We start from the raw sequence: 23,944 nt of genomic DNA, 5'->3' as shown, positions 1-23,944 counted from the left end.
TGAAGAGGGAGGTCCCTTTTGACAGAGCTTTCCGGCTGTCAGATCTAAGCTGTTGTTTCACTGTCAGCTGTGTCTCTTCCGTTGCAGCCAGGTGGGCCACGCTGCTCCAAAGGGGCTCACAAGCTGAGTGGCAAGGGAGGTATTGAGAGGACAGGGATGGCTACAACGTGCTGCAAACTGAGTGAGGGTCCCCACAATCCTCAGCAAAGGTCTGTGGTGTGCAAGTGGGGAGTAGAGGGCCCCCAAGTTCCAAAGGAAGGGAGGTACTCGGGAGCTAAAGCCCTTGGCTGCTGTGGTAGCAGCTGCAGATGGCAGCTCGTCCACAGTGCACTTCGAATGAGGTCATATGAGCGGGACTCTGGAAATGGCTCCGAAATCAAGAGAAAGGGGTCAGGGTATGTGGGAATCCGGCGGGGGTGGGGGGTGGATGAAGGAAGGTGTCCTTCCTCTCTCCAGTGCAATTTGGTTTGGTGAGTCTCAAAGCTACCAGATGGCACTTCCCAAGTCAGGCCCCCGCAGGAATCAGGGTGGGCTGCGTGCCTCGGCCCCTGCCACAGGGACAAGCCACACCAGTGGCCTCCCTGAGCTCCAATGGCCGGATCTGGGGGTTCTGTCTGGGTGCACACCTCCTTGCTGTGGCCAAGTTCCCCCCTTCTCTGAGCACCAGCTTCATCCTCTCGAATGAGGACATCGATTGCTACCTTGGCACGTTACTCTCTTCATCCTGTGAAGACTCATTAGGCTTATCCTACAATTACTAGCTGGCCCGAAGAGATATCTCCTGAATCCAGATTAAGCTGGAGTCTCCCAGGCTCATCTGGCATGTCTTCCCTGAAGTCTGCCAAAACCCACACCCTTGCATTTCCAGGGACTCCCCTTAGCCAGCTGGGCAGAAAACCCAGCATGGTTCAAACAAGCTGACAGACAAGCGGGAGAGGACTCACGGGCAGACGGCCTCCCTCAGGTCTCGGGTGGAGCTCTGGGACCACAGCAGCAGCGGGCCATCCCAGCGCCTTGGGCTCAGCAGCGCCCTCATTCTCAGGCCGGCGGCTCTGCCCTGAGGGGAGCAGGAAGGTCACCAACTGCCGCAGGCGGACCTCAAGCCCCTCCCACTGCTGGAGCCTGACCTCCCCCGGCCCCACCCCTTCCCCTACCCCAGCAGGACGAGAGCTCGTCTTCCCCAGGCTTCCAACGTGAGGCCCGGCCCTGGGCCCCGATTGGGCACTGCCCCAGTCCGGAGCCAATCACAGTGGCCAGGGAGGTGGAACGCACCGATTGGCCAGGGCCAGGTCATGTGACCATACTCCCCAGGAAACTCAAATATTACCAAGATTCCCTAACAAACCAATGAACAAAATTATCCAGTAAAGGCAAACCGTACATTTTAATGAGGCCAATGTCACAGAAAAAAAAAAAATCCTTCACAATGAACTGCTCAAGGAAGCTACTAAATAAGCTTTCAGAAAAGTGAAGTCGTTTTTTTTTTTTTTTTTTAATAGGGTGACGGAGAGCTATACCTTTCCCATCTATGTGAATTTAGGTTTAAACTAGATTTCCCTCGGCTATTATATAAGACAAAAAACCCCACATCACCCCCTTTCACTCCCCCCACCCCCAAAAAGTGTTTTAGTCTATTGAATTTTTGTGTCCTCAGTTGTGTCTGATTCACGGCAACTCACGAACTCCACACAGCCAGGCTCTTCCGTCCATGGAATTCAGGGCAATTTTTTCTGTCACAGCAAATGCCCACCCTGGGTGATCCAAAGGCAAGGGCTCAGAGGCTCCTGAGAGACTAACTCCTTTCAGCTGAGCACAGAGCTGGCTCCTCACTGGGATGCCTGTGGCCTGGGGCTCCCAGAGGGGAGAGCAGCACTCGCCCCACCGTGTGGTCACTGCTGGAAGTGCAGGCAGCTCCTCACTCCCCCTTGACAGTGTCCCTGAGGGCAGAACAGTGTGAATCTACTCAAGGTGGAAACGCAAACTCCGATGCAACCAAACTTCCCACAAGGTCTCCAAAACCACTCAGGAACAGGGAATTGGAAACTGCAGGGCATGACATGAATGGAGATGGAGACTTGACACCTTACACCGAGTTCACTTCCAGTTATCCCTAGACAAAGTTTCCATGAAAACTTGTCACAAATCTAGAAGAGCAATGAGCAGAAACCGGACATGTGCTTTGAGTCTTCACACACAAAACGAAAAGGCAGCTCACAAAACAACCCAGAGAATACAGTGGACTTTGCAAAATCAAAGATATCTACTGTGGGAAAGACCTCATTACAAAAGCAAAAGACAGGTCATACATCGCGAGACGAATGAGTGGAAACACAAAGCTTCTCAAGGATGTGTCTCCAAACAGACAAAGAACACCAACACGACAAGCCTGTGAAAACTAGGGAAAGGTCTGAAGGGACAGCAGACTGAGGAAGACACACACAGAGTATCCCGGATGATGTCCAGCACTGAGGGCCTGGAGAAACAACAGTCTAGTTGCACTCCCTCAGGCCTGTGTGACCCTGGATGAGGCCTCTGTTTCCCGGTGGCTCTGAGAGATGGACAGGGAGGAAGGGGAAGAGAAATCACTTGCATTTCTAATACTCACAGCAAAGTCTTCCAATGAGAAGGGAATTATCACCCCCACTGACAATGCCATTCACTGAAGTGATACCCACGAGTCCATCTAACCCAGAAGGGAAGGAAGGACCTGTCCTGACAAAACGGCGAGAGATGGAAGAAGGAAGATCAAGCCCACACCAACCACTGGAAAGAGAAGCTGTGCTCAGGGCTTGAAAGAATTCCTATTGGGAAAATGATGGCACAGCCCCACAAGGCAATCCACAGCTTCGATGCTATTCCTCCCAAAATGCCAATGCATTTTCGCACCGAACAAAGAATTGCAAAAGGGGTACGGAAACAGAAAAGAGCCTAAATTGTCAATACAATCCGACGAAAAAGCCCCGATACGGACATCCAAGGTTGTGTGAAAGGAAATTAGACGACCAAACTAGGATCCTCAGGAGAGTATCGGAGAAGGCGATGGCGACCCACTCCAGTACTCTTGCCTGGAAAATGCCATGGACGGAGGAGCCTGGTAGGCTGCAGGCCATGGGGTCGCACAGAGTCAGGCACGACTGAAGTGACTTAGCCGCAGCGGCAGCAGCAGGACAGTATGCTATTGGGAATACAACAACACACACAGATCCAGATCGATGGAATAAAGTTGAGGGTCCAGAAACAAACCCCGGCATCCATGGTCAACTCATCTCTGACACAGAAGGGGAGAATATCCAAATGGGAACAAGAAAGCCTCTTCAATAAATGTCCATGGGAAAACCAGACAGCTACATCTGAAGAACGCTATTGGTTTTGATCTCACACCACCTCAATATCGGGGGAAAACCTCACCCTAAAGACTGATATCATGAGATAGCTAGAAAGAAGCGTAGGTCAAAGGCTCCTTAACATCAGAGTCTCCTTGCCATTTGCTGGGCGGAGGTAGAAATGGGTCTCTTCAAGTAAGGGAAAGAGGAAAACGAAGTACGCCAACGGGTTTCCTTCCAATGGAACCTCTTCACAACAGAGAAGCTAAGCATTCAGAAATGCAAAAGATAGGAAACGGAACATGAGAGACTCCTTGCAAGTGGTGTATCTGAGAAGGGGTTCATATGGAAAGAGACGAAGAATGCACAGCACTCAGATTCCAAGAAACACCACCACCACCCTTGACCCTTCCCCCATGACCAACTCCGACCTAAAGCCTTTCTCTCCCTCTAACCTATCCCTAAAACGTAACCCTCATCTAATCATATACATGTGCATTCCTAGCATCCATCCATCCACACACGAGAGAGAAAGAGGAAGACACAGACTGAATCGAGAAGGGAAAAGAGAGGGACAGAGCCAGAGAGAGACACGGAACCAGAGAGAGGAAAGGAATCGACGGTCCAGACTTTTCATCAATCTGTCTCGAAGGTAGAAGCAACGACAGCGCCCATCCACCCCAGAAGGGGGAAAAGGACGGAAGGTTTGGAGAGGAAAAGACAAGAACGCAGGGAGCCCTTAGAAGCTCAGCCACCCGCAGAAGCCGAGCTGGGACACTTGAACAGAATCTCAATGGAAACAGAGGACCAGAAAGTTGGCTACTCTTTTCTATAAGAGAGGGAGACCTTCGAGTCTTCCTTTCGGTCCTCCAACTTGGATGCGGGGTCTCAAAACAGTCAGGAGGGGGAGTGCCTTTTCCTGGGTACCACGGCGCATCCAGGCCTCGTTCTGCCCCATTCTGTGCTGTGTCAGCCCTGGATGGAGTCTTTCTTTCTGAAGTCTCAGCGCACAAGCTCCACGTGATATCGGCCCCAGGTGGAAAGGCATGGAGCTGCTCGTAGGCCGACAGAACTAGGAAGCAGATGGGAGAATGACCCCCACTCTGCAGATGGAGAGACTGGGGAAACCCTGAGGGGCATACGCTTGTCCAGGGCCACACCACTTATGAGAAGAAGGAGCCTGGTCTGAGAGCAGCGGGGTCCTCGGAGCTCAGGCCCTGGCTGCACCCAGGCCTCCCCAGGGCTGTGGGCTGGGCAGTGTGGCTGTCACTGTGCCTGCACATGGCCTAAGGGGGGTGGTCGAGCAGTCAGAAACCCAGAGATTCCCTTGGGAAGCTTTGGGGAAGGGACCTCAGCACGAACCCCAGGAAATGATGTCACCTGCCGGCAACAGAACCCAACAGAACCCGCAACCCGGGTATCCAGGCCTCCAGAGCGGAGAGGAGCCCCCAGCCAGATCACTTGCTGCCAGGATGTTCTGCTGTTTGCCCCTGCCCAGAGGCCGGGGCCTCAGGAGAGCTCACAGGCAGTGTGCGTGGGCACCCTGTCAACGTTGGCTCAGGGCACCCCCGAGAGGCCTCTGGCCCTTTGCCCGGAGAAACAGAAAGGTAACACGGGGAGCCCCAGGCCGGGCCAGGCCACCTCTCCCATGCCACCCGGAAACACCGGGTCCTTTGCCTGTGTGTGTGGATGCGGGTTTCTCGGGGTGTGTCTCCCTCAAGGAAGCCCAGGCGGATGTGGGGTCAGAAGCCGACGGGCAAGTTGTGTCCACACCCCAGGGGAGAGCAGGCTGGCTGGGATGGGGAGAGTGCGGGCAGCGCCGGCCGCCCAGGCTGGCCTCACACCCTCAGGTGGGTCTCTTTCCTCCCGGGTGGGGATCTGAGCAGACACACGTCTCTGACCCTTCTGGGAAGAGAAGTTCGAGCAGGCAGAAGCAGCGGCTCCACTGGCCAGGCCCAGCTCGGAAAAGTCCCAGCACGGCTGGCTGACGGTCACTGTCGTTGCAGAGCTTCCCACGTGATGAGGCCGAGGACGGGGACACCCCGTCCACCTCCCGGAGGGAGGGGTCGGAGCACCACCCCCCCGCCCCTGAGGCCCAGTGCAGGCTCCAGGTGAGCGTGCCCACGGAGGCATCAGCCCCACCGGGGGCGAAGCGGAGGCGGGGAAGGCCTGCTGCCGAGACACCGCCCAGGATACACCCGGCGGCCCAGTCTGAGGCTGCCACGGAGCTCAGCACACCCGGCTCCGACCCGGAGTCCCGAGAACCCCGGCCTCTGAGGCAGCAGGAGGACCTGGAGCCCAGCACGCCAGAGCACAGAGGTGAGGACGCTGGGGCTGGTGCACGGGAGTGTGTGGGGAGGGGGTGCTGAGCTACACAGGGACGAGTCCCCGAAAGATGCTGCTGGGCCTACAGCAAGCGCTGGCCTCACACCCCCACCCCCATCTTGCACACTTCAGTCCCAAAAGACATCCGACCCTGGGTATTCTTTGGGAATCTCTTGGAAGCTTTCTGTCCCGGGATACGCACATGCCAAGGCTGGCCTGTGGGCAAACTTTGCTTCTCCCCCAGCTCTAGCACTGGCCTCCAACTGGAACCAGGCTCCACTTCCCAGACCTGTCCCTACAGAGGTGGTGGCTCCAGGTGCAGGACCCAGGGATCCACCGAGGGCAGATGGAGAACCGAGACTTGCCCTCGCAGAGACACCAGGCCAGCTGGGTTCTGGCCAGCACACCGGGCAGATCGGATCTCCGTGCCTGCAGGACCCCCAGCCCCAGGCACTGATGTCCCACCCCCTCAGCCAGAACCTCCACCTCCACGTGCACCTGTACCTGCTCGGGCTTTGGCAGGAGAACCCGAGGCAGAGGAGGAGTCACCGCCTCGGCAGGGAGAGCCTGCCCTGGCTCCCGCGCAACACCCAGACGCCGACGATGACTCACCCGCCCCTGCAGGAAGAACGAGCCCCCGCTCTGGACAGAGACCCAGAGCCCTTGCCGGAAACACCACGTCCAGGGGAGCGGTCGGCTCTGCCGCCTCCATCCCTGTCGGCTCACCGTGGACGCCGTCAACTCGGTCTGCCCCCAGGGGACATGGAGTTCCTTTCCCCTGAACTGCTTTGCATTTGGTTTGTTTCCACCTTACTGGTGATGTTTTACTTTTTGTATGGTTTCGTGTATTTTTGTTGGTTAAGTTGGGATTAGTAAACTTTTTCATCATTGTTGCAATTTGGGAACACTGTTGTGTGACTCTGGTGATACTGTGTTACCATCACCACTTTGTGGTTTCAGACCCGTTTGATCTTTATGCCCCACCCCCCAACAAAGCCTGGATTCAAGGCAAGCACGCCCTGTTCATCCCTCCCCCCCGATCCTGAACACAATTTCAACTTTTCTTTCTGCATTCCTTCCTATATTCTTGGTGTCCCCAATCAATGACTCTCAGTGAAATGACTGAAGGAGTTTCTTTCGGACTCTCCACCTACTGTAAGACTCCATTGGAGAGTTCTCATTTTTATGTCATTTGAACTAGCCTTTGATAGCTGACAGGACGGTGTACGTCCTTTCAAGATATCATGTGCCAAACGAAGCCCTTTTGGCAAATGCCATCATTATCTCCAGGCAGGCATTGCTCTTTGAAGGGTGACATCTCAGCCAGAAGGCAGAGGCTGAGCTCCTCTTGTTGCACCAGCTCCCAAAAGAAGCCAAGAAAGGGAGCTGGAACAACAAACCACCCCAACGCCCAGGAAAGCGTTCTTCACGACAGAAGGCTAGAAAATGACCCAACAACCTTGTGGCCCAGAACCCCTCTAGAAAAATCACTGTTCCATAAAAAAGAGAAACACGTGGGAAGTTCCAAGGAGAGGCAATGCCCATGGCCAGTGTACTTTAGAGACGGCCTGACCGCTCCGGGAAAGACACGCACCGACGGAACCCCTTGGGAAACAGCAGTGAGAGTCCTCACCGTCGTAAGGGTTTCCTCTGGGGACAACCTGCCCTGGGCACCACATGGGGGAGCAGACCGGCTTCTCTTCCTCTGCCCCCACACCATTCACTCATGAAGGCAGCTCAGGTGTTCTCATGCCCTGCCTGCCTGCCTGCCTGCCTGCCTGGCTCATCCGTGAGCTGTGACCACCTCCAGGGCAGGACTCCACCTTCTCCTCTCTGTGTACCGTGAATCTGCACACAGTGGGCTTTCAGAACCTTAGGAGACTTGAGCCATTCCCACTCGAGCCAGAACCCTCCCCAGGAAGGAAAACGGCTGTGGAGTCATTTTGGCCCCTGCACTGCTTCCGAAAGCCTGGCGGCTCCTACAGCCTCTACGGTGTGAAGAGGGAGGTCCCTTTTGACAGAGCTTTCCGGCTGTCAGATCTAAGCTGTTGTTTCACTGTCAGCTGTGTCTCTTCCGTTGCAGCCAGGTGGGCCACGCTGCTCCAAAGGGGCTCACAAGCTGAGTGGCAAGGGAGGTATTGAGAGGACAGGGATGGCTACAACGTGCTGCAAACTGAGTGAGGGTCCCCACAATCCTCAGCAAAGGTCTGTGGTGTGCAAGTGGGGAGTAGAGGGCCCCCAAGTTCCAAAGGAAGGGAGGTACTCGGGAGCTAAAGCCCTTGGCTGCTGTGGTAGCAGCTGCAGATGGCAGCTCGTCCACAGTGCACTTCGAATGAGGTCATATGAGCGGGACTCTGGAAATGGCTCCGAAATCAAGAGAAAGGGGTCAGGGTATGTGGGAATCCGGCGGGGGTGGGGGGTGGATGAAGGAAGGTGTCCTTCCTCTCTCCAGTGCAATTTGGTTTGGTGAGTCTCAAAGCTACCAGATGGCACTTCCCAAGTCAGGCCCCCGCAGGAATCAGGGTGGGCTGCGTGCCTCGGCCCCTGCCACAGGGACAAGCCACACCAGTGGCCTCCCTGAGCTCCAATGGCCGGATCTGGGGGTTCTGTCTGGGTGCACACCTCCTTGCTGTGGCCAAGTTCCCCCCTTCTCTGAGCACCAGCTTCATCCTCTCGAATGAGGACATCGATTGCTACCTTGGCACGTTACTCTCTTCATCCTGTGAAGACTCATTAGGCTTATCCTACAATTACTAGCTGGCCCGAAGAGATATCTCCTGAATCCAGATTAAGCTGGAGTCTCCCAGGCTCATCTGGCATGTCTTCCCTGAAGTCTGCCAAAACCCACACCCTTGCATTTCCAGGGACTCCCCTTAGCCAGCTGGGCAGAAAACCCAGCATGGTTCAAACAAGCTGACAGACAAGCGGGAGAGGACTCACGGGCAGACGGCCTCCCTCAGGTCTCGGGTGGAGCTCTGGGACCACAGCAGCAGCGGGCCATCCCAGCGCCTTGGGCTCAGCAGCGCCCTCATTCTCAGGCCGGCGGCTCTGCCCTGAGGGGAGCAGGAAGGTCACCAACTGCCGCAGGCGGACCTCAAGCCCCTCCCACTGCTGGAGCCTGACCTCCCCCGGCCCCACCCCTTCCCCTACCCCAGCAGGACGAGAGCTCGTCTTCCCCTGGCTTCCAACGTGAGGCCCGGCCCTGGGCCCCGATTGGGCACTGCCCCAGTCCGGAGCCAATCACAGTGGCCAGGGAGGTGGAACGCACCGATTGGCCAGGGCCAGGTCATGTGACCATACTCCCCAGGAAACTCAAATATTACCAAGATTCCCTAACAAACCAATGAACAAAATTATCCAGTAAAGGCAAACCGTACATTTTAATGAGGCCAATGTCACAGAAAAAAAAAAAAATCCTTCACAATGAACTGCTCAAGGAAGCTACTAAATAAGCTTTCAGAAAAGTGAAGTCGTTTTTTTTTTTTTTTTTTTTAATAGGGTGACGGAGAGCTATACCTTTCCCATCTATGTGAATTTAGGTTTAAACTAGATTTCCCTCGGCTATTATATAAGACAAAAAACCCCACATCACCCCCTTTCACTCCCCCCACCCCCAAAAAGTGTTTTAGTCTATTGAATTTTTGTGTCCTCAGTTGTGTCTGATTCACGGCAACTCACGAACTCCACACAGCCAGGCTCTTCCGTCCATGGAATTCAGGGCAATTTTTTCTGTCACAGCAAATGCCCACCCTGGGTGATCCAAAGGCAAGGGCTCAGAGGCTCCTGAGAGACTAACTCCTTTCAGCTGAGCACAGAGCTGGCTCCTCACTGGGATGCCTGTGGCCTGGGGCTCCCAGAGGGGAGAGCAGCACTCGCCCCACCGTGTGGTCACTGCTGGAAGTGCAGGCAGCTCCTCACTCCCCCTTGACAGTGTCCCTGAGGGCAGAACAGTGTGAATCTACTCAAGGTGGAAACGCAAACTCCGATGCAACCAAACTTCCCACAAGGTCTCCAAAACCACTCAGGAACAGGGAATTGGAAACTGCAGGGCATGACATGAATGGAGATGGAGACTTGACACCTTACACCGAGTTCACTTCCAGTTATCCCTAGACAAAGTTTCCATGAAAACTTGTCACAAATCTAGAAGAGCAATGAGCAGAAACCGGACATGTGCTTTGAGTCTTCACACACAAAACGAAAAGGCAGCTCACAAAACAACCCAGAGAATACAGTGGACTTTGCAAAATCAAAGATATCTACTGTGGGAAAGACCTCATTACAAAAGCAAAAGACAGGTCATACATCGCGAGACGAATGAGTGGAAACACAAAGCTTCTCAAGGATGTGTCTCCAAACAGACAAAGAACACCAACACGACAAGCCTGTGAAAACTAGGGAAAGGTCTGAAGGGACAGCAGACTGAGGAAGACACACACAGAGTATCCCGGATGATGTCCAGCACTGAGGGCCTGGAGAAACAACAGTCTAGTTGCACTCCCTCAGGCCTGTGTGACCCTGGATGAGGCCTCTGTTTCCCGGTGGCTCTGAGAGATGGACAGGGAGGAAGGGGAAGAGAAATCACTTGCATTTCTAATACTCACAGCAAAGTCTTCCAATGAGAAGGGAATTATCACCCCCACTGACAATGCCATTCACTGAAGTGATACCCACGAGTCCATCTAACCCAGAAGGGAAGGAAGGACCTGTCCTGACAAAACGGCGAGAGATGGAAGAAGGAAGATCAAGCCCACACCAACCACTGGAAAGAGAAGCTGTGCTCAGGGCTTGAAAGAATTCCTATTGGGAAAATGATGTCACAGCCCCACAAGGCAATCCACAGCTTCGATGCTATTCCTCCCAAAATGCCAATGCATTTTCGCACCGAACAAAGAATTGCAAAAGGGGTACGGAAACAGAAAAGAGCCTAAATTGTCAATACAATCCGACGAAAAAGCCCCGATACGGACATCCAAGGTTGTGTGAAAGGAAATTAGACGACCAAACTAGGATCCTCAGGAGAGTATCGGAGAAGGCGATGGCGACCCACTCAAGTACTCTTGCCTGGAAAATGCCATGGACGGAGGAGCCTGGTAGGCTGCAGGCCATGGGGTCGCACAGAGTCAGGCACGACTGAAGTGACTTAGCCGCAGCGGCAGCAGCAGGACAGTATGCTATTGGGAATACAACAACACACACAGATCCAGATCGATGGAATAAAGTTGAGGGTCCAGAAACAAACCCCAGCATCCATGGTCAACTCATCTCTGACACAGAAGGGGAGAATATCCAAATGGGAACAAGAAAGCCTCTTCAATAAATGTCCATGGGAAAACCAGACAGCTACATCTGAAGAACGCTATTGGTTTTGATCTCACACCACCTCAATATCGGGGAAAAACCTCACCCTAAAGACTGATATCATGAGATAGCTAGAAAGAAGCGTAGGTCAAAGGCTCCTTAACATCAGAGTCTCCTTGCCATTTGCTGGGCGGAGGTAGAAATGGGTCTCTTCAAGTAAGGGAAAGAGGAAAACGAAGTACGCCAACGGGTTTCCATCCAATGGAACCTCTTCACAACAGAGAAGCTAAGCATTCAGAAATGCAAAAGATAGGAAACGGAACATGAGAGACTCCTTGCAAGTGGTGTATCTGAGAAGGGGTTCATATGGAAAGAGACGAAGAATGCACAGCACTCAGATTCCAAGAAACACCACCACCACCCTTGACCCTTCCCCCATGACCAACTCCGACCTAAAGCCTTTCTCTCCCTCTAACCTATCCCTAAAACATAACCCTCATCTAATCATATACATGTGCATTCCTAGCATCCATCCATCCACACACGAGAGAGAAAGAGGAAGACACAGACTGAATCGAGAAGGGAAAAGAGAGGGACAGAGCCAGAGAGAGACACGGAACCAGAGAGAGGAAAGGAATCGACGGTCCAGACTTTTCATCAATCTGTCTCGAAGGTAGAAGCAACGACAGCGCCCATCCACCCCAGAAGGGGGAAAAGGACGGAAGGTTTGGAGAGGAAAAGACAAGAACGCAGGGAGCCCTTAGAAGCTCAGCCACCCGCAGAAGCCGAGCTGGGACACTTGAACAGAATCTCAATGGAAACAGAGGACCAGAAAGTTGGCTACTCTTTTCTATAAGAGAGGGAGACCTTCGAGTCTTCCTTTCGGTCCTCCAACTTGGATGCGGGGTCTCAAAACAGTCAGGAGGGGGAGTGCCTTTTCCTGGGTACCACGGCGCATCCAGGCCTCGTTCTGCCCCATTCTGTGCTGTGTCAGCCCTGGATGGAGTCTTTCTTTCTGAAGTCTCAGCGCACAAGCTCCACGTGATATCGGCCCCAGGTGGAAAGGCATGGAGCTGCTCGTAGGCCGACAGAACTAGGAAGCAGATGGGAGAATGACCCCCACTCTGCAGATGGAGAGACTGGGGAAACCCTGAGGGGCATACGCTTGTCCAGGGCCACACCACTTATGAGAAGAAGGAGCCTGGTCTGAGAGCAGCGGGGTCCTCGGAGCTCAGGCCCTGGCTGCACCCAGGCCTCCCCAGGGCTGTGGGCTGGGCAGTGTGGCTGTCACTGTGCCTGCACATGGCCTAAGGGGGGTGGTCGAGCAGTCAGAAACCCAGAGATTCCCTTGGGAAGCTTTGGGGAAGGGACCTCAGCACGAACCCCAGGAAATGATGTCACCTGCCGGCAACAGAACCCAACAGAACCCGCAACCCGGGTATCCAGGCCTCCAGAGCGGAGAGGAGCCCCCAGCCAGATCACTTGCTGCCAGGATGTTCTGCTGTTTGCCCCTGCCCAGAGGCCGGGGCCTCAGGAGAGCTCACAGGCAGTGTGCGTGGGCACCCTGTCAACGTTGGCTCAGGGCACCCCCGAGAGGCCTCTGGCCCTTTGCCCGGAGAAACAGAAAGGTAACACGGGGAGCCCCAGGCCGGGCCAGGCCACCTCTCCCATGCCACCCGGAAACACCGGGTCCTTTGCCTGTGTGTGTGGATGCGGGTTTCTCGGGGTGTGTCTCCCTCAAGGAAGCCCAGGCGGATGTGGGGTCAGAAGCCGACGGGCAAGTTGTGTCCACACCCCAGGGGAGAGCAGGCTGGCTGGGATGGGGAGAGTGCGGGCAGCGCCGGCCGCCCAGGCTGGCCTCACACCCTCAGGTGGGTCTCTTTCCTCCCGGGTGGGGATCTGAGCAGACACACGTCTCTGACCCTTCTGGGAAGAGAAGTTCGAGCAGGCAGAAGCAGCGGCTCCACTGGCCAGGCCCAGCTCGGAAAAGTCCCAGCACGGCTGGCTGACGGTCACTGTCGTTGCAGAGCTTCCCACGTGATGAGGCCGAGGACGGGGACACCCCGTCCACCTCCCGGAGGGAGGGGTCGGAGCACCACCCCCCCGCCCCTGAGGCCCAGTGCAGGCTCCAGGTGAGCGTGCCCACGGAGGCATCAGCCCCACCGGGGGCGAAGCGGAGGCGGGGAAGGCCTGCTGCCGAGACACCGCCCAGGATACACCCGGCGGCCCAGTCTGAGGCTGCCACGGAGCTCAGCACACCCGGCTCCGACCCGGAGTCCCGAGAACCCCGGCCTCTGAGGCAGCAGGAGGACCTGGAGCCCAGCACGCCAGAGCACAGAGGTGAGGACGCTGGGGCTGGTGCACGGGAGTGTGTGGGGAGGGGGTGCTGAGCTACACAGGGACGAGTCCCCGAAAGATGCTGCTGGGCCTGCAGCAAGCGCTGGCCTCACACCCCCACCCCCATCTTGCACACTTCAGTCCCAAAAGACATCCGACCCTGGGTATTCTTTGGGAATCTCTTGGAAGCTTTCTGTCCCGGGATACGCACATGCCAAGGCTGGCCTGTGGGCAAACTTTGCTTCTCCCCCAGCTCTAGCACTGGCCTCCAACTGGAACCAGGCTCCACTTCCCAGACCTGTCCCTACAGAGGTGGTGGCTCCAGGTGCAGGACCCAGGGATCCACCGAGGGCAGATGGAGAACCGAGACTTGCCCTCGCAGAGACACCAGGCCAGCTGGGTTCTGGCCAGCACACCGGGCAGATCGGATCTCCGTGCCTGCAGGACCCCCAGCCCCAGGCACTGATGTCCCACCCCCTCAGCCAGAACCTCCACCTCCACGTGCACCTGTACCTGCTCGGGCTTTGGCAGGAGAACCCGAGGCAGAGGAGGAGTCACCGCCTCGGCAGGGAGAGCCTGCCCTGGCTCCCGCGCAACACCCAGACGCCGACGATGACTCACCCGCCCCTGCAGGAAGAACGAGCCCCCGCTCTGGACAGAGACCCAGAGCCCTTGCCGGAAACACCACGTCCAGGGGAGCGGTCGGCTCTGCCGCCTCCATCCCTGTCGGCTCACCGTGGACGCCGTCAACTCGGTCTGCCCCCAGGGGACATGGAGTTCCTTTCCCCTGAACTGCTTTGCATTTGGTTTGTTTCCACCTTACTGGTGATGTTTTACTTTTTGTATGGTTTCGTGTATTTTTGTTGGTTAAGTTGGGATTAGTAAACTTTTTCATCATTGTTGCAATTTGGGAACACTGTTGTGTGACTCTGGTGATACTGTGTTACCATCACCACTTTGTGGTTTCAGACCCGTTTGATCTTTATGCCCCACCCCCCAACAAAGCCTGGATTCAAGGCAAGCACGCCCTGTTCATCCCTCCCCCCCGATCCTGAACACAATTTCAACTTTTCTTTCTGCATTCCTTCCTATATTCTTGGTGTCCCCAATCAATGACTCTCAGTGAAATGACTGAAGGAGTTTCTTTCGGACTCTCCACCTACTGTAAGACTCCATTGGAGAGTTCTCATTTTTATGTCATTTGAACTAGCCTTTGATAGCTGACAGGACGGTGTACGTCCTTTCAAGATATCATGTGCCAAACGAAGCCCTTTTGGCAAATGCCATCATTATCTCCAGGCAGGCATTGCTGTTTGAAGGGTGACATCTCAGCCAGAAGGCAGAGGCTGAGCTCCTCTTGTTGCACCAGCTCCCAAAAGAAGCCAAGAAAGGGAGCTGGAACAACAAACCACCCCAACGCCCAGGAAAGCGTTCTTCACGACAGAAGGCTAGAAAATGACCCAACAACCTTGTGGCCCAGAACCCCTCTAGAAAAATCACTGTTCCATAAAAAAGAGAAACACGTGGGAAGTTCCAAGGAGAGGCAATGCCCATGGCCAGTGTACTTTAGAGACGGCCTGACCGCTCCGGGAAAGACACGCACCGACGGAACCCCTTGGGAAACAGCAGTGAGAGTCCTCACCGTCGTAAGGGTTTCCTCTGGGGACAACCTGCCCTGGGCACCACATGGAGGAGCAGACCGGCTTCTCTTCCTCTGCCCCCACACCATTCACTCATGAAGGCAGCTCAGGTGTTCTCATGCCCTGCCTGCCTGCCTGCCTGCCTGCCTGGCTCATCCGTGAGCTGTGACCACCTCCAGGGCAGGACTCCACCTTCTCCTCTCTGTGTACCGTGAATCTGCACACAGTGGGCTTTCAGAACCTTAGGAGACTTGAGCCATTCCCACTCGAGCCAGAACCCTCCCCAGGAAGGAAAACGGCTGTGGAGTCATTTTGGCCCCTGCACTGCTTCCGAAAGCCTGGCGGCTCCTACAGCCTCTACGGTGTGAAGAGGGAGGTCCCTTTTGACAGAGCTTTCCGGCTGTCAGATCTAAGCTGTTGTTTCACTGTCAGCTGTGTCTCTTCCGTTGCAGCCAGGTGGGCCACGCTGCTCCAAAGGGGCTCACAAGCTGAGTGGCAAGGGAGGTATTGAGAGGACAGGGATGGCTACAACGTGCTGCAAACTGAGTGAGGGTCCCCACAATCCTCAGCAAAGGTCTGTGGTGTGCAAGTGGGGAGTAGAGGGCCCCCAAGTTCCAAAGGAAGGGAGGTACTCGGGAGCTAAAGCCCTTGGCTGCTGTGGTAGCAGCTGCAGATGGCAGCTCGTCCACAGTGCACTTCGAATGAGGTCATATGAGCGGGACTCTGGAAATGGCTCCGAAATCAAGAGAAAGGGGTCAGGGTATGTGGGAATCCGGCGGGGGTGGGGGGTGGATGAAGGAAGGTGTCCTTCCTCTCTCCAGTGCAATTTGGTTTGGTGAGTCTCAAAGCTACCAGATGGCACTTCCCAAGTCAGGCCCCCGCAGGAATCAGGGTGGGCTGCATGCCTCGGCCCCTGCCACAGGGACAAGCCACACCAGTGGCCTCCCTGAGCTCCAATGGCCGGATCTGGGGGTTCTGTCTGGGTGCACACCTCCTTGCTGTGGCCAAGTTCCCCCCTTCTCTGAGCACCAGCTTCATCCTCTCGAATGAGGACATCGATTGCTACCTTGGCACGTTACTCTCTTCATCCTGTGAAGACTCATTAGGCTTATCCTACAATTACTAGCTGGCCCGAAGAGATATCTCCTGAATCCAGATTAAGCTGGAGTCTCCCAGGCTCATCTGGCATGTCTTCCCTGAAGTCTGCCAAAACCCACACCCTTGCATTTCCAGGGACTCCCCTTAGCCAGCTGGGCAGAAAACCCAGCATGGTTCAAACAAGCTGACAGACAAGCGGGAGAGGACTCACGGGCAGACGGCCTCCCTCAGGTCTCGGGTGGAGCTCTGGGACCACAGCAGCAGCGGGCCATCCCAGCGCCTTGGGCTCAGCAGCGCCCTCATTCTCAGGCCGGCGGCTCTGCCCTGAGGGGAGCAGGAAGGTCACCAACTGCCGCAGGCGGACCTCAAGCCCCTCCCACTGCTGGAGCCTGACCTCCCCCGGCCCCACCCCTTCCCCTACCCCAGCAGGACGAGAGCTCGTCTTCCCCTGGCTTCCAACGTGAGGCCCGGCCCTGGGCCCCGATTGGGCACTGCCCCAGTCCGGAGCCAATCACAGTGGCCAGGGAGGTGGAACGCACCGATTGGCCAGGGCCAGGTCATGTGACCATACTCCCCAGGAAACTCAAATATTACCAAGATTCCCTAACAAACCAATGAACAAAATTATCCAGTAAAGGCAAACCGTACATTTTAATGAGGCCAATGTCACAGAAAAAAAAAAAAATCCTTCACAATGAACTGCTCAAGGAAGCTACTAAATAAGCTTTCAGAAAAGTGAAGTCGTTTTTTTTTTTTTTTTTTTTTAATAGGGTGACGGAGAGCTATACCTTTCCCATCTATGTGAATTTAGGTTTAAACTAGATTTCCCTCGGCTATTATATAAGACAAAAAACCCCACATCACCCCCTTTCACTCCCCCCACCCCCAAAAAGTGTTTTAGTCTATTGAATTTTTGTGTCCTCAGTTGTGTCTGATTCACGGCAACTCACGAACTCCACACAGCCAGGCTCTTCCGTCCATGGAATTCAGGGCAATTTTTTCTGTCACAGCAAATGCCCACCCTGGGTGATCCAAAGGCAAGGGCTCAGAGGCTCCTGAGAGACTAACTCCTTTCAGCTGAGCACAGAGCTGGCTCCTCACTGGGATGCCTGTGGCCTGGGGCTCCCAGAGGGGAGAGCAGCACTCGCCCCACCGTGTGGTCACTGCTGGAAGTGCAGGCAGCTCCTCACTCCCCCTTGACAGTGTCCCTGAGGGCAGAACAGTGTGAATCTACTCAAGGTGGAAACGCAAACTCCGATGCAACCAAACTTCCCACAAGGTCTCCAAAACCACTCAGGAACAGGGAATTGGAAACTGCAGGGCATGACATGAATGGAGATGGAGACTTGACACCTTACACCGAGTTCACTTCCAGTTATCCCTAGACAAAGTTTCCATGAAAACTTGTCACAAATCTAGAAGAGCAATGAGCAGAAACCGGACATGTGCTTTGAGTCTTCACACACAAAACGAAAAGGCAGCTCACAAAACAACCCAGAGAATACAGTGGACTTTGCAAAATCAAAGATATCTACTGTGGGAAAGACCTCATTACAAAAGCAAAAGACAGGTCATACATCGCGAGACGAATGAGTGGAAACACAAAGCTTCTCAAGGATGTGTCTCCAAACAGACAAAGAACACCAACACGACAAGCCTGTGAAAACTAGGGAAAGGTCTGAAGGGACAGCAGACTGAGGAAGACACACACAGAGTATCCCGGATGATGTCCAGCACTGAGGGCCTGGAGAAACAACAGTCTAGTTGCACTCCCTCAGGCCTGTGTGACCCTGGATGAGGCCTCTGTTTCCCGGTGGCTCTGAGAGATGGACAGGGAGGAAGGGGAAGAGAAATCACTTGCATTTCTAATACTCACAGCAAAGTCTTCCAATGAGAAGGGAATTATCACCCCCACTGACAATGCCATTCACTGAAGTGATACCCACGAGTCCATCTAACCCAGAAGGGAAGGAAGGACCTGTCCTGACAAAACGGCGAGAGATGGAAGAAGGAAGATCAAGCCCACACCAACCACTGGAAAGAGAAGCTGTGCTCAGGGCTTGAAAGAATTCCTATTGGGAAAATGATGTCACAGCCCCACAAGGCAATCCACAGCTTCGATGCTATTCCTCCCAAAATGCCAATGCATTTTCGCACCGAACAAAGAATTGCAAAAGGGGTACGGAAACAGAAAAGAGCCTAAATTGTCAATACAATCCGACGAAAAAGCCCCGATACGGACATCCAAGGTTGTGTGAAAGGAAATTAGACGACCAAACTAGGATCCTCAGGAGAGTATCGGAGAAGGCGATGGCGACCCACTCCAGTACTCTTGCCTGGAAAATGCCATGGACGGAGGAGCCTGGTAGGCTGCAGGCCATGGGGTCGCACAGAGTCAGGCACGACTGAAGTGACTTAGCCGCAGCGGCAGCAGCAGGACAGTATGCTATTGGGAATACAACAACACACACAGATCCAGATCGATGGAATAAAGTTGAGGGTCCAGAAACAAACCCCGGCATCCATGGTCAACTCATCTCTGACACAGAAGGGGAGAATATCCAAATGGGAACAAGAAAGCCTCTTCAATAAATGTCCATGGGAAAACCAGACAGCTACATCTGAAGAACGCTATTGGTTTTGATCTCACACCACCTCAATATCGGGGAAAAACCTCACCCTAAAGACTGATATCATGAGATAGCTAGAAAGAAGCGTAGGTCAAAGGCTCCTTAACATCAGAGTCTCCTTGCCATTTGCTGGGCGGAGGTAGAAATGGGTCTCTTCAAGTAAGGGAAAGAGGAAAACGAAGTACGCCAACGGGTTTCCATCCAATGGAACCTCTTCACAACAGAGAAGCTAAGCATTCAGAAATGCAAAAGATAGGAAACGGAACATGAGAGACTCCTTGCAAGTGGTGTATCTGAGAAGGGGTTCATATGGAAAGAGACGAAGAATGCACAGCACTCAGATTCCAAGAAACACCACCACCACCCTTGACCCTTCCCCCATGACCAACTCCGACCTAAAGCCTTTCTCTCCCTCTAACCTATCCCTAAAACATAACCCTCATCTAATCATATACATGTGCATTCCTAGCATCCATCCATCCACACACGAGAGAGAAAGAGGAAGACACAGACTGAATCGAGAAGGGAAAAGAGAGGGACAGAGCCAGAGAGAGACACGGAACCAGAGAGAGGAAAGGAATCGACGGTCCAGACTTTTCATCAATCTGTCTCGAAGGTAGAAGCAACGACAGCGCCCATCCACCCCAGAAGGGGGAAAAGGACGGAAGGTTTGGAGAGGAAAAGACAAGAACGCAGGGAGCCCTTAGAAGCTCAGCCACCCGCAGAAGCCGAGCTGGGACACTTGAACAGAATCTCAATGGAAACAGAGGACCAGAAAGTTGGCTACTCTTTTCTATAAGAGAGGGAGACCTTCGAGTCTTCCTTTCGGTCCTCCAACTTGGATGCGGGGTCTCAAAACAGTCAGGAGGGGGAGTGCCTTTTCCTGGGTACCACGGCGCATCCAGGCCTCGTTCTGCCCCATTCTGTGCTGTGTCAGCCCTGGATGGAGTCTTTCTTTCTGAAGTCTCAGCGCACAAGCTCCACGTGATATCGGCCCCAGGTGGAAAGGCATGGAGCTGCTCGTAGGCCGACAGAACTAGGAAGCAGATGGGAGAATGACCCCCACTCTGCAGATGGAGAGACTGGGGAAACCCTGAGGGGCATACGCTTGTCCAGGGCCACACCACTTATGAGAAGAAGGAGCCTGGTCTGAGAGCAGCGGGGTCCTCGGAGCTCAGGCCCTGGCTGCACCCAGGCCTCCCCAGGGCTGTGGGCTGGGCAGTGTGGCTGTCACTGTGCCTGCACATGGCCTAAGGGGGGTGGTCGAGCAGTCAGAAACCCAGAGATTCCCTTGGGAAGCTTTGGGGAAGGGACCTCAGCACGAACCCCAGGAAATGATGTCACCTGCCGGCAACAGAACCCAACAGAACCCGCAACCCAGGTATCCAGGCCTCCAGAGCGGAGAGGAGCCCCCAGCCAGATCACTTGCTGCCAGGATGTTCTGCTGTTTGCCCCTGCCCAGAGGCCGGGGCCTCAGGAGAGCTCACAGGCAGTGTGCGTGGGCACCCTGTCAACGTTGGCTCAGGGCACCCCCGAGAGGCCTCTGGCCCTTTGCCCGGAGAAACAGAAAGGTAACACGGGGAGCCCCAGGCCGGGCCAGCCCACCTCTCCCATGCCACCCGGAAACACCGGGTCCTTTGCCTGTGTGTGTGGATGCGGGTTTCTCGGGGTGTGTCTCCCTCAAGGAAGCCCAGGCGGATGTGGGGTCAGAAGCCGACGGGCAAGTTGTGTCCACACCCCAGGGGAGAGCAGGCTGGCTGGGATGGGGAGAGTGCGGGCAGCGCCGGCCGCCCAGGCTGGCCTCACACCCTCAGGTGGGTCTCTTTCCTCCCGGGTGGGGATCTGAGCAGACACACGTCTCTGACCCTTCTGGGAAGAGAAGTTCGAGCAGGCAGAAGCAGCGGCTCCACTGGCCAGGCCCAGCTCGGAAAAGTCCCAGCACGGCTGGCTGACGGTCACTGTCGTTGCAGAGCTTCCCACGTGATGAGGCCGAGGACGGGGACACCCCGTCCACCTCCCGGAGGGAGGGGTCGGAGCACCACCCCCCCGCCCCTGAGGCCCAGTGCAGGCTCCAGGTGAGCGTGCCCACGGAGGCATCAGCCCCACCGGGGGCGAAGCGGAGGCGGGGAAGGCCTGCTGCCGAGACACCGCCCAGGATACACCCGGCGGCCCAGTCTGAGGCTGCCACGGAGCTCAGCACACCCGGCTCCGACCCGGAGTCCCGAGAACCCCGGCCTCTGAGGCAGCAGGAGGACCTGGAGCCCAGCACGCCAGAGCACAGAGGTGAGGACGCTGGGGCTGGTGCACGGGAGTGTGTGGGGAGGGGGTGCTGAGCTACACAGGGACGAGTCCCCGAAAGATGCTGCTGGGCCTGCAGGAAGCGCTGGCCTCACACCCCCACCCCCATCTTGCACACTTCAGTCCCAAAAGACATCCGACCCTGGGTATTCTTTGGGAATCTCTTGGAAGCTTTCTGTCCCGGGATACGCACATGCCAAGGCTGGCCTGTGGGCAAACTTTGCTTCTCCCCCAGCTCTAGCACTGGCCTCCAACTGGAACCAGGCTCCACTTCCCAGACCTGTCCCTACAGAGGTGGTGGCTCCAGGTGCAGGACCCAGGGATCCACCGAGGGCAGATGGAGAACCGAGACTTGCCCTCGCAGAGACACCAGGCCAGCTGGGTTCTGGCCAGCACACCGGGCAGATCGGATCTCCGTGCCTGCAGGACCCCCAGCCCCAGGCACTGATGTCCCACCCCCTCAGCCAGAACCTCCACCTCCACGTGCACCTGTACCTGCTCGGGCTTTGGCAGGAGAACCCGAGGCAGAGGAGGAGTCACCGCCTCGGCAGGGAGAGCCTGCCCTGGCTCCCGCGCAACACCCAGACGCCGACGATGACTCACCCGCCCCTGCAGGAAGAACGAGCCCCCGCTCTGGACAGAGACCCAGAGCCCTTGCCGGAAACACCACGTCCAGGGGAGCGGTCGGCTCTGCCGCCTCCATCCCTGTCGGCTCACCGTGGACGCCGTCAACTCGGTCTGCCCCCAGGGGACATGGAGTTCCTTTCCCCTGAACTGCTTTGCATTTGGTTTGTTTCCACCTTACTGGTGATGTTTTACTTTTTGTATGGTTTCGTGTATTTTTGTTGGTTAAGTTGGGATTAGTAAACTTTTTCATCATTGTTGCAATTTGGGAACACTGTTGTGTGACTCTGGTGATACTGTGTTACCATCACCACTTTGTGGTTTCAGACCCGTTTGATCTTTATGCCCCACCCCCCAACAAAGCCTGGATTCAAGGCAAGCACGCCCTGTTCATCCCTCCCCCCCGATCCTGAACACAATTTCAACTTTTCTTTCTGCATTCCTTCCTATATTCTTGGTGTCCCCAATCAATGACTCTCAGTGAAATGACTGAAGGAGTTTCTTTCGGACTCTCCACCTACTGTAAGACTCCATTGGAGAGTTCTCATTTTTATGTCATTTGAACTAGCCTTTGATAGCTGACAGGACGGTGTACGTCCTTTCAAGATATCATGTGCCAAACGAAGCCCTTTTGGCAAATGCCATCATTATCTCCAGGCAGGCATTGCTGTTTGAAGGGTGACATCTCAGCCAGAAGGCAGAGGCTGAGCTCCTCTTGTTGCACCAGCTCCCAAAAGAAGCCAAGAAAGGGAGCTGGAACAACAAACCACCCCAACGCCCAGGAAAGCGTTCTTCACGACAGAAGGCTAGAAAATGACCCAACAACCTTGTGGCCCAGAACCCCTCTAGAAAAATCACTGTTCCATAAAAAAGAGAAACACGTGGGAAGTTCCAAGGAGAGGCAATGCCCATGGCCAGTGTACTTTAGAGACGGCCTGACCGCTCCGGGGAAGACACGCACCGACGGAACCCCTTGGGAAACAGCAGTGAGAGTCCTCACCGTCGTAAGGGTTTCCTCTGGGGACAACCTGCCCTGGGCACCACATGGGGGAGCAGACCGGCTTCTCTTCCTCTGCCCCCACACCATTCACTCATGAAGGCAGCTCAGGTGTTCTCATGCCCTGCCTGCCTGCCTGCCTGCCTGCCTGGCTCATCCGTGAGCTGTGACCACCTCCAGGGCAGGACTCCACCTTCTCCTCTCTGTGTACCGTGAATCTGCACACAGTGGGCTTTCAGAACCTTAGGAGACTTGAGCCATTCCCACTCGAGCCAGAACCCTCCCCAGGAAGGAAAACGGCTGTGGAGTCATTTTGGCCCCTGCACTGGTTCCGAAAGCCTGGCGGCTCCTACAGCCTCTACGGTGTGAAGAGGGAGGTCCCTTTTGACAGAGCTTTCCGGCTGTCAGATCTAAGCTGTTGTTTCACTGTCAGCTGTGTCTCTTCCGTTGCAGCCAGGTGGGCCACGCTGCTCCAAAGGGGCTCACAAGCTGAGTGGCAAGGGAGGTATTGAGAGGACAGGGATGGCTACAACGTGCTGCAAACTGAGTGAGGGTCCCCACAATCCTCAGCAAAGGTCTGTGGTGTGCAAGTGGGGAGTAGAGGGCCCCCAAGTTCCAAAGGAAGGGAGGTACTCGGGAGCTAAAGCCCTTGGCTGCTGTGGTAGCAGCTGCAGATGGCAGCTCGTCCACAGTGCACTTCGAATGAGGTCATATGAGCGGGACTCTGGAAATGGCTCCGAAATCAAGAGAAAGGGGTCAGGGTATGTGGGAATCCGGCGGGGGTGGGGGGTGGATGAAGGAAGGTGTCCTTCCTCTCTCCAGTGCAATTTGGTTTGGTGAGTCTCAAAGCTACCAGATGGCACTTCCCAAGTCAGGCCCCCGCAGGAATCAGGGTGGGCTGCGTGCCTCGGCCCCTGCCACAGGGACAAGCCACACCAGTGGCCTCCCTGAGCTCCAATGGCCGGATCTGGGGGTTCTGTCTGGGTGCACACCTCCTTGCTGTGGCCAAGTTCCCCCCTTCTCTGAGCACCAGCTTCATCCTCTCGAATGAGGACATCGATTGCTACCTTGGCACGTTACTCTCTTCATCCTGTGAAGACTCATTAGGCTTATCCTACAATTACTAGCTGGCCCGAAGAGATATCTCCTGAATCCAGATTAAGCTGGAGTCTCCCAGGCTCATCTGGCATGTCTTCCCTGAAGTCTGCCAAAACCCACACCCTTGCATTTCCAGGGACTCCCCTTAGCCAGCTGGGCAGAAAACCCAGCATGGTTCAAACAAGCTGACAGACAAGCGGGAGAGGACTCACGGGCAGACGGCCTCCCTCAGGTCTCGGGTGGAGCTCTGGGACCACAGCAGCAGCGGGCCAT

At 55.2% G+C, this 23,944-nt stretch overlaps 3 protein-coding genes across 3 annotated transcripts; all 3 read left to right on the top strand.

Moving 5' to 3' along the window:
• Positions 1–4,745: 4,745 nt before the first annotated feature.
• LOC145529960 (uncharacterized) lies at positions 4,746–6,553 on the top strand. Its single transcript, XM_081550734.1, has 3 exons — positions 4,746–4,930; positions 5,330–5,642; positions 5,893–6,553. Exons 1-3 carry the CDS (start codon positions 4,796–4,798, stop codon positions 6,519–6,521), a joined length of 1,077 nt encoding a protein of 358 aa, XP_081406860.1. The 5' UTR covers positions 4,746–4,795; the 3' UTR covers positions 6,522–6,553.
• Positions 6,554–12,401: 5,848 nt separating this feature from the next.
• On the top strand, positions 12,402–14,193 carry LOC145529861 (uncharacterized). Its single transcript, XM_081550626.1, has 3 exons — positions 12,402–12,577; positions 12,977–13,289; positions 13,540–14,193. Exons 1-3 carry the CDS (start codon positions 12,443–12,445, stop codon positions 14,166–14,168), a joined length of 1,077 nt encoding a protein of 358 aa, XP_081406752.1. The 5' UTR covers positions 12,402–12,442; the 3' UTR covers positions 14,169–14,193.
• A 2,581-nt stretch (positions 14,194–16,774) lies between these two features.
• LOC145529862 (uncharacterized) lies at positions 16,775–21,841 on the top strand. The gene is made up of 3 exons (XM_081550627.1): positions 16,775–20,225; positions 20,625–20,937; positions 21,188–21,841. The coding sequence occupies exons 1-3, from the start codon at positions 19,989–19,991 to the stop codon at positions 21,814–21,816; spliced, it is 1,179 nt and encodes a 392-aa protein (XP_081406753.1). The 5' UTR covers positions 16,775–19,988; the 3' UTR covers positions 21,817–21,841.
• Positions 21,842–23,944: the final 2,103 nt, after the last annotated feature.

The sequence above is a fragment of the Giraffa tippelskirchi genome, chromosome 12 (genome assembly GCF_054371585.1).
Source record: "Giraffa tippelskirchi isolate mGirTip1 chromosome 12, T2T-mGirTip1v1.2.pri, whole genome shotgun sequence".
NCBI classification, from domain to species: domain Eukaryota; kingdom Metazoa; phylum Chordata; class Mammalia; order Artiodactyla; family Giraffidae; genus Giraffa; species Giraffa tippelskirchi.
Note: the sequence above shows the minus strand (reverse complement) of the source record. Positions and strands in the feature narration are given on the sequence as shown.